The sequence below is a fragment of the Paralichthys olivaceus genome, chromosome 15 (assembly GCF_024713975.1).
Source record: "Paralichthys olivaceus isolate ysfri-2021 chromosome 15, ASM2471397v2, whole genome shotgun sequence".
NCBI lineage: Eukaryota > Metazoa > Chordata > Actinopteri > Pleuronectiformes > Paralichthyidae > Paralichthys > Paralichthys olivaceus.
The window spans coordinates 5,954,567-5,962,420 of NC_091107.1; the positions used below are offsets into that span (position 1 = coordinate 5,954,567).

Consider the following 7,854-nt stretch of genomic DNA (forward strand, 5'->3'; position numbering starts at 1 on the left):
GCTCCGGGCCTTCTTGCAGTCTTCAGCCTTTGGCTCTAAAAAGTTAAAACAAAAACCAGTGGGCCCTTTATACAGGAAAAAAAACAAACAGTTTCCTGGAAATCTCTTTCTCAGATTTGATATCATGAGCCAGACATTATTTGTTGTTTATCCACACAGTGATACCAAAATATTTCCTGCTAATTAGTCTCAGATTTATCAGTATTTAGATATAAATGGTTTGATGACTCATTAAGTCTCAAAACTCGGCTCAGAGCTCCCTGATAAGCAGAATTATCAGAGTGCTGTTGGAGAGGAAAGACATTTTTTTTCATTTTTAAGGAAAATCGTGGTAAAAATCAGAACGAGAACCATCTCCTCCCTGGAATCTGTTCAAACTGCAGACATGCTACAGTCCTTGTTGTCGACATCTGTGGTCAAAGTGCTGACGTCTCAACTTTACTGAACACTCACTGGAGACCGCAGCAGAGGACGGTCCAGACTCTTAGACCTTATTTTACTTTGTTATCTGTGGGAGCTCGGGTCATGTTCGTGTTTTTGGCTCTAGTTTTCTGGTTTTGATTGAATATTCTGACTTTAAACTTGAACGTTTTTCATGGAATTTGTGGAGGTTTGACTCTGAGACACAACAGCCTGAGCTCCAAATCATCAGGGTGGCCTGAATCTGCAAGTTCAAATACTTCATTCATTATACAAACATGAAGACAAAATATTAAACAATGATAAACAATCTTGTTGGGTATTTGTAGGTTTGGGATTTAGATTTCTTTTTGCTTTCGGGAACAACCACATCCAGACGAGGAACAGACATCTTGAATCAGCAGGGGCGTCGCAACAGGATAGGTAGAACAGACATTTGCCAGGGGTCCCAAGCTGAGAGGGGCCCCCACGAGAGGCAAATTACGTTACTCCACAGCAATTAAAGTTTTGTGAGAACCCCCTTAAATTCTATGGTCGGTTTTGTACAAGAGACTCTAAGAACAACACAGTCTGAAACCATAGGACAAGGCCTCATGTTACGAAAGCATAATATTTGGTATTATAATCTTGTTCTTAATCGTGACAAAGTATTGTTAGCATTATTAATTGCTGCACGTATATGTCTGCATTATCAAAAGATGAGGGGTTTATTGGTCTGTGAGTTAATGTGAAATGTGAATGTGTTGAACATATTAACCTACACAGGTCTACTTAAGTGTTTGCAGAAGATACTTTATCAGCTTTACACAACTTTACAGCCAATCTATCGATGAGGTTAAAAAACCAGTGATAACATGGGATTATAGTTTCTAGTGCCTCTATCAGGGACCCGGCGGACTTTGCTGTTTGGTCATCATCCTGTTTGACAGAAATCTGCTACCTGTCAACTTCACGTGTTCTCGCAGGAAAAAGCTGCTACTTTTTCAAATGTGCTATCTGTGACATGTGTCAGTGGCCCTGATTCCCAGCTCTGACTTGTCACAACATTATTTTGACCTTTTCCTTTTATTTGCTTTCACGTTAATCGCCTAATCCCATCAACATCCGCTGCTGGACATTATTGAGAAACCCCGCAGTTAAGTTCTCTGTTAAGGCTACGTTGTTAATTTAAACTTATGATATATATATTTCACGAGGAAGGAAATATGAACCTGTTAAGATTAAGATTAAGATTAGACCCCAAGACACATCACATTATATTATACATTTTGGTAAAAAACTTTAGTTTTGTTCAAAGATAAACATCCACAGGGCTCCTTAAAGTAGTTGTAGTGGTCCCACACTTTTGAACTCTGACATGCTGCCATACAAACAGGACTGCAGCTATTGTGATTTTTTTATTATAGTTTGATATATGTGTTGTTTTGTTTAATCAATACATTTTATAATCATGCCTTCTATATTCTACCCAAATTTAGTGTACATTTTTAATGGATTTTCAGAGGATGGCAGAAGAGAAGACACTACTGTTGAACAATTATTATTATTCAGATTGTTCAATGAGTTAAAATGGCTGGTGGTGTGAACGCTCCATTAAGAAAAGAAACAAGATGAGTGGGGCCCATGATTGTTTGGGGTATTTTTAAGTTGTATCTTTTCCTTCTACTACAAGAAGCTGAAGAACAGTGTTGAGGAGGATTTGTTGTGAAAAAAATCACAATTCGCTGGAATGTGGCGTCTTTTTCTCTCGCATACAGAAAACAAGAAAAAGAGTCAATGCTCAGATTAAAACTTTGGTGTATTACTCCATAATAAAACTGCTGTTAGATGGTTTATTCACAACTGTGATTTCAAAAATATTATTGTTAGGCTTTTCTTATAACTTTCTTATATTTTGTCACACCATTGAATTGGTCAAATTCCACTCACACACCCACCTTGATCATGGTCCTCTGAGATTACAGGGTTATGTCGTGTGTGTGTGTGTGTGTGTGCGTGCGCGTGACTGATTGGTAAAACCTTGTGACAGTGAACTCGGGGCTGATAAAGTACCTTTGCTGCACTTTTCGACAGATAAGGCTGTAAATGTTGTGAATTAGTGCTTCATGTGTTCTGACATCTCACATTTCCTCCGCCTGCATTAATGTGGATAATATTGATTTTCTTAGCACATGTACTTAACCCAATAGAGACTTAACCCAAGAGTGCTTGCACTCGCGTGGACAAATTACCTGCGCTTCAGAAATCCGAGAGCAAATGGAAGCAGAGGAAGGAGAAGAGCTGAAGTGGAGAGCAGGAAAAATCTCCAAGCAACAAAATATCTGAGTTCAAGCGCAAATATAAACACAAGCAGGGACAAATTTTGGTGCGAGTGCTGGGTTTTGAGTGAAAGCATAAAAAAATCTGAACATGAAATCAATTAGTCCTGCTCTTAAAGTGAAAGACTAGGCTCTTTCACTTTGAGACAGGAAAAAAAAACTCATTGACATCTATAATATCTACATCTCGTTAAAAACCAGAAAGTCAAGCATTAAATATTAAATAGCTTGATGAATAAGGTTCCACCTCAGGTGTTATGATGACTTTAATTTACTCAAATGGTTTTAATTATTCTGAATTAATGACTGAACACAAAGTCTGTTTGTAAGTAATAGAGACAAAAACATTAAAGCATTGCATAAGATAGAAATGCAAATGTCCACACTGACCTTTATTTCCAGGCAAATAAAGGATGTTTACAACATTGTGAATATTTCTGATGAACTATGTTGTTCCTGTTTTGGGTGTCAACATCCTAGTTTAGTTATACACAAACGTGTTTGTGTGAATGTGACCATGTATGAAAAGGTTTAACTGAGTTCTGTTGCCACATGGCAAAAGGACAAAACAGGGCATTGAACAAAAAATAAGTAAATTTAAATGTATATTATGCAGCAAAATGGGTTTAAAGGTAATCTAAAACATAATTTGATCGAATCTAATCATCGCAGTATCGTGCAGTTAAAACACTTGAAACTAAAATAGCACTGGGTAGAGCTCACACCTCCACCAAGGACAAACAATCCTACATCTCTGTGTAAATAAAATAAAAACCAAGCAGTCTGATAATCTGCAACAAACCTGGATCTCACCATTAATAAGTCAGAGACTCACATCGAGATCCATACGTGGTTTCCTGAGAGACAAAAGGTCTGCTCAAGATTGGCTTTACTGCAGAACACATGCAGGGTATACAGTAGACTGCGTTTAAGGCCTTTATGAATTTAAAGTATGAGTGTCCTTTGACAGAGCGAGGGTCAATACACTCTTAATGTCCTGAAGGCTTCATCTGCTATGCTCTAGCTGTTTTATAAAATAAAGCATGAGTGGCTGCAGTAGATGGTGAGGCTCGTATTTAAAACATGTCTCTGTAAAGATAAGATGCCATCTGAACTTATTGCAGCCAATGTGGAGAAGAGAAACAGTTTCTTTTGTCTGTAATAAAAAAAGTTTTTTGTACAAAATAAGGTTTTTTAAGTATGCCTGAAAACTGAGCTGTGCCCCAATCCAGGAAACACATCCTTCAGAAGCTGCACACGATGGATTGAGAGATAGGCTGTCCCATTCCGAAGGTTCTTTCAAATGTGGTCGACAAATGCATCCTTCCATTCCAGAGCAACCAAAGATCTAACGGTTGGATGACTCGTCCTTTCCTTTATCCTTTCCTATAAAACCTATGGCACCTGTCACAATTATTAAGAATGACTGTGACTAAACTGATGAATTTAACTGTATCACTGCGGCTTAACAAAGAAACCTGACTCCTGAGTCTGATTTGGATAGTTTAAGTAGGGTGTTTGTTTTTTGTTTTTTTTTAACAATCAGTCCTGAGTAAAGACAAAAAAAACACATCTGTCTCAAGACAACATTTATTTTGGAATTCAAACACATCTATAAACAATTAATCACAATCATGGAACAGTGTTTGAGGAGGTTAAGGCACACAAAACACATCCTGCTGATCTGGAAACACATCCTCCAACAGCTCAACAGCTGCGGTCATGTTCCCTCAGGGTCTCTCTCTCTCTCTCACACACACACACACACACACACACAGACACACACACAGACATCCTTTGTCTTTGTTTTAGATACAGAGGGCTGTACAGGCCATTGCCTATAATCTAAAATATTATAAAAAGCTATAAAAGTTTGGAATTAAGACACATGGATGAAAAACACATTTGAAACACAAACACTCACTAGAATAATATGATGATAAAATACATTTGAAATACATTTTGTCACAGAAATGAAAAATACACACTCTCACACAAAAAATCATATGAAGTCAAAAGACTGCTGTCTGCCACCTGAAACACTTTGTGTGGAAGAGGATTAAGTTGTTACCTTGGGCTAAAACATGAACCCATCTTCAGTTTCAGTCTCGGCAGAAACTCTCCTAAGCAAATATTACATGCAAAACACACACACACACACACACGAGCTGTCTCATCATTGTCACACAGCATTTAAACTGGAAGTTTCAGTGAAACATGACACCAGCTGGCCAACGATCGAGCCACACACGCAGGTATTTTTCAAATTCACATAATGACACAGAAGGTCTAGTATAAATATTACATTGGCAAAGAGCAACACATTTTAAAAGAATAAAGTAAATAGGAAACCAGGCTCTCGTGTCCGCACGCTCAACATTAGAGCATCTCAAGCACGATACACCTTTAAACTAGTACATGTCAGCCAAAGCAAAGCAGAACGATCAATATGTGAACATACATCTTCATGTCGGAGTCTTTCTGTGGGATTCACCCTGTGGTCCCAGACCAGCAAACAAAAAACACTCATGTGCAACAAACATTTTTTTCTACTTTTGAAATCAATCTGTGAAACATTTCTGAGCAGTTCAAACATAGTCTTTCCTGTCGTACCCTCCACCTGCACTGGTGCTGCGTGGGGCAGTGTACGCCATCCGGGGTGGCTTGTACTTCTTCTCTTTTGGCGGGCAGCTTGTGCACAGCATGGCTCCGCCAATCAGGAGCAAGGCGGCGGCGCCCCAGCCGATGTAGAGAGATGCCCCCATTTCCCTCTTCTGTGAGCTGATCAGCAGGGGGTTGTAGAAATCCCTGACGATGACACTGGCTGTCCAGGAGACAGGAATGAGGACCAGAAGGCCAGCGAGGAGGAAGAAGATTCCAGAGATGATCATCACTTTGGCCTTGGACGCCTCGTCTTCGATGCAGTTAGTGCACTTTGCACCGACGATAGAGATCATGACCCCCAACACCCCGAGTATGATGGAGATGATGGTCATGGCTCTGGAAGCCTGCAGCTCTTGAGGTAAGGCCAGCAGCGAGTCATAGATCTTGCACTGCATCTGTCCGGTGCTCTGAACAACACAGTTCATCCACAGACCCTGCCAGGTGGTCTGAGCTGTGACGATGTTGGCTCCGATGAACGCTGTCACTTTCCACATCGGCAGGGCGCACGTCACTATGGCAATGATGAACCCAATGGCTCCAAGGGCGATGCCCACGATCTCCATGCCCATCGACATGATGGCTCTTCGTCTGAGGAGCGGTCTCCTGCTCTGTTGATCAGGTGTTAACACTACGAGCACCTGTGTGGGATGTAGAGATGCTGCCACGGAAACAAGAGATCCTTTATATTTCAGTGGAGCAAGGAGGAGTCCTATGGTGATGATGTCAGCAGGAGGCCGCCTTCATACACACACACACAAGAAAAAAACACCTGTGCATATACAGTGGAGGAGGGGAGCTGGAGACAGGTGAGGAGGGATGGTGGGAGGGAGAGTCCTTTTGTGTATGTCTGTGTGTGTGTGTGTGTGTGTGTGGTTAGTGGGGGTTGATAAGATAGCTGCCTCTTCCAAAAAAGTTCTTGATTTGTGTTTTGTGTGATGCAGGTAATATAACTGTGATGAGTAAAATCAAGGTGTGGTCTGAAGTAAACACAGTAAATAAGGTCTGACCTGAGGGAAGTAAACAAGTTAAACACAGCTGAGACCAGAGAGGAACACATTGCTCCAAACACACTCCAGCTCCCTGATACCACTCGTCTTTTGTTACTTCCTGGTTCCACTTGTCGGGATTTGGTGTGAGGAAAACGATCCCAGAGCTCTGCTGGAAACCGGAATAACTGCCCCCAGAGCAAATATGAGCAGAGAGAAAACATAATGGGTCGGTTTTCAGACACCTTGAGCATACAGACAACGTGATCGTCTCAGTATCGGTTAAAGTCAAACAGTTCCTGTCTGAGTGGAATATTCAAAGGAGGCTTTGCAGATAAATAAGGCAGTAAAATTTAAAATTTTGACTTTTACATTCAAAAAATTTGCAAAAAAATAGAACTGGTCTAAGAAGGTTAAAATAAAGACTCAGTTTTTTGAAAGACACAGTTATTGCAGTTTGATTTTTATTTGTATTCATTTATCCTTTATATAACCAGGAAGGTCCAATTGAGAAAAAATATCTGGTCCTGGTCAAAAGGGGCATCAAATTAAATTAAAAAAGTTTAATATATAAATACAAGTACAGACAGATACTAAAACACACTCTAAAGCACTGAGCAGAAACATACAGGTTTCAATGGCAAAAATGAATAATGGAAAACAAAAGCATATGTTAGAAGAGACAGTTCTGTCCATAATAAGTTTAAAACATTTTAAACATGCCATTTTCAGGACACTATCCGTAAGACCTCTATTTACTGACATAATTTACTATAAACTGGACAAATCATACAGACATTTGTCAAAAATTCTTTGCAACTTTATATTCAGGACCACAACTGTCTTATAACCAGGTCATTTCATGGAAAAAAATCTACATCTTCCTAAACTGTGAGTGAGATTTTCTTAAGAAAAAAGACAAATGTCTTCACATTACAGGTGTGAAGCACAACATAGTTTCTCACAAAGCTATAAACTCCCACGTAAATAAACCCTGGGGCCAAACAGCAGGGAGGCCCTGTTGTTGTTCTATCATCAGTATTTTCACTTCAGTGTGTTTATGTGACAACATCAGTTGATGCACTGAGATAAGAACTACAACCTGCTTCACTACACCTGCACTGACCAACTGGTTGTTTCACCAACAATAAGTTGAGGAGCTTTATCATATAAGGAAAAAAACATATAGACTATGATCATTATGATGGAGGCTAATATGTAACACACATGTATTAATCATTTGTTTAAATGATGAGGTCACCAGTGATGGAAAGTAACTTGGAATATTTAACCCAATTGCTGTACTTAATTTAAGGTATTTGTACTGCACTACATTTATTTGATATCGTGTGTTACCGGTACATTAAAAGAAATAATACAATTACAGTCTCAAATACAAATATATTATAATGTATTATTAAAAGTTAAGATAATAAATGACTTAATGGATCCTGGAGCGGGACAAG

The 7,854-nt window shown here is 39.4% G+C and overlaps 1 protein-coding gene across 1 annotated transcript; it reads right to left on the reverse strand.

Moving 5' to 3' along the window:
- Positions 1–5,181: 5,181 nt before the first annotated feature.
- On the reverse strand, positions 5,182–6,137 carry LOC109635894 (claudin-3-like). Its single transcript, XM_020097371.2, has one exon. It carries the CDS (start codon positions 5,975–5,977, stop codon positions 5,327–5,329), a length of 651 nt encoding a protein of 216 aa, XP_019952930.1. The 5' UTR covers positions 5,978–6,137; the 3' UTR covers positions 5,182–5,326.
- Between the last annotated feature and the right edge of the window lie 1,717 nt (positions 6,138–7,854).

Coding starts and splice junctions, on each gene's coding strand:
- LOC109635894 (XM_020097371.2), bottom strand. CDS start 5,977: ATGTCGATGGGCATGGAGATCGTGGGCATCGCCCTTGGAGCCATTGGG.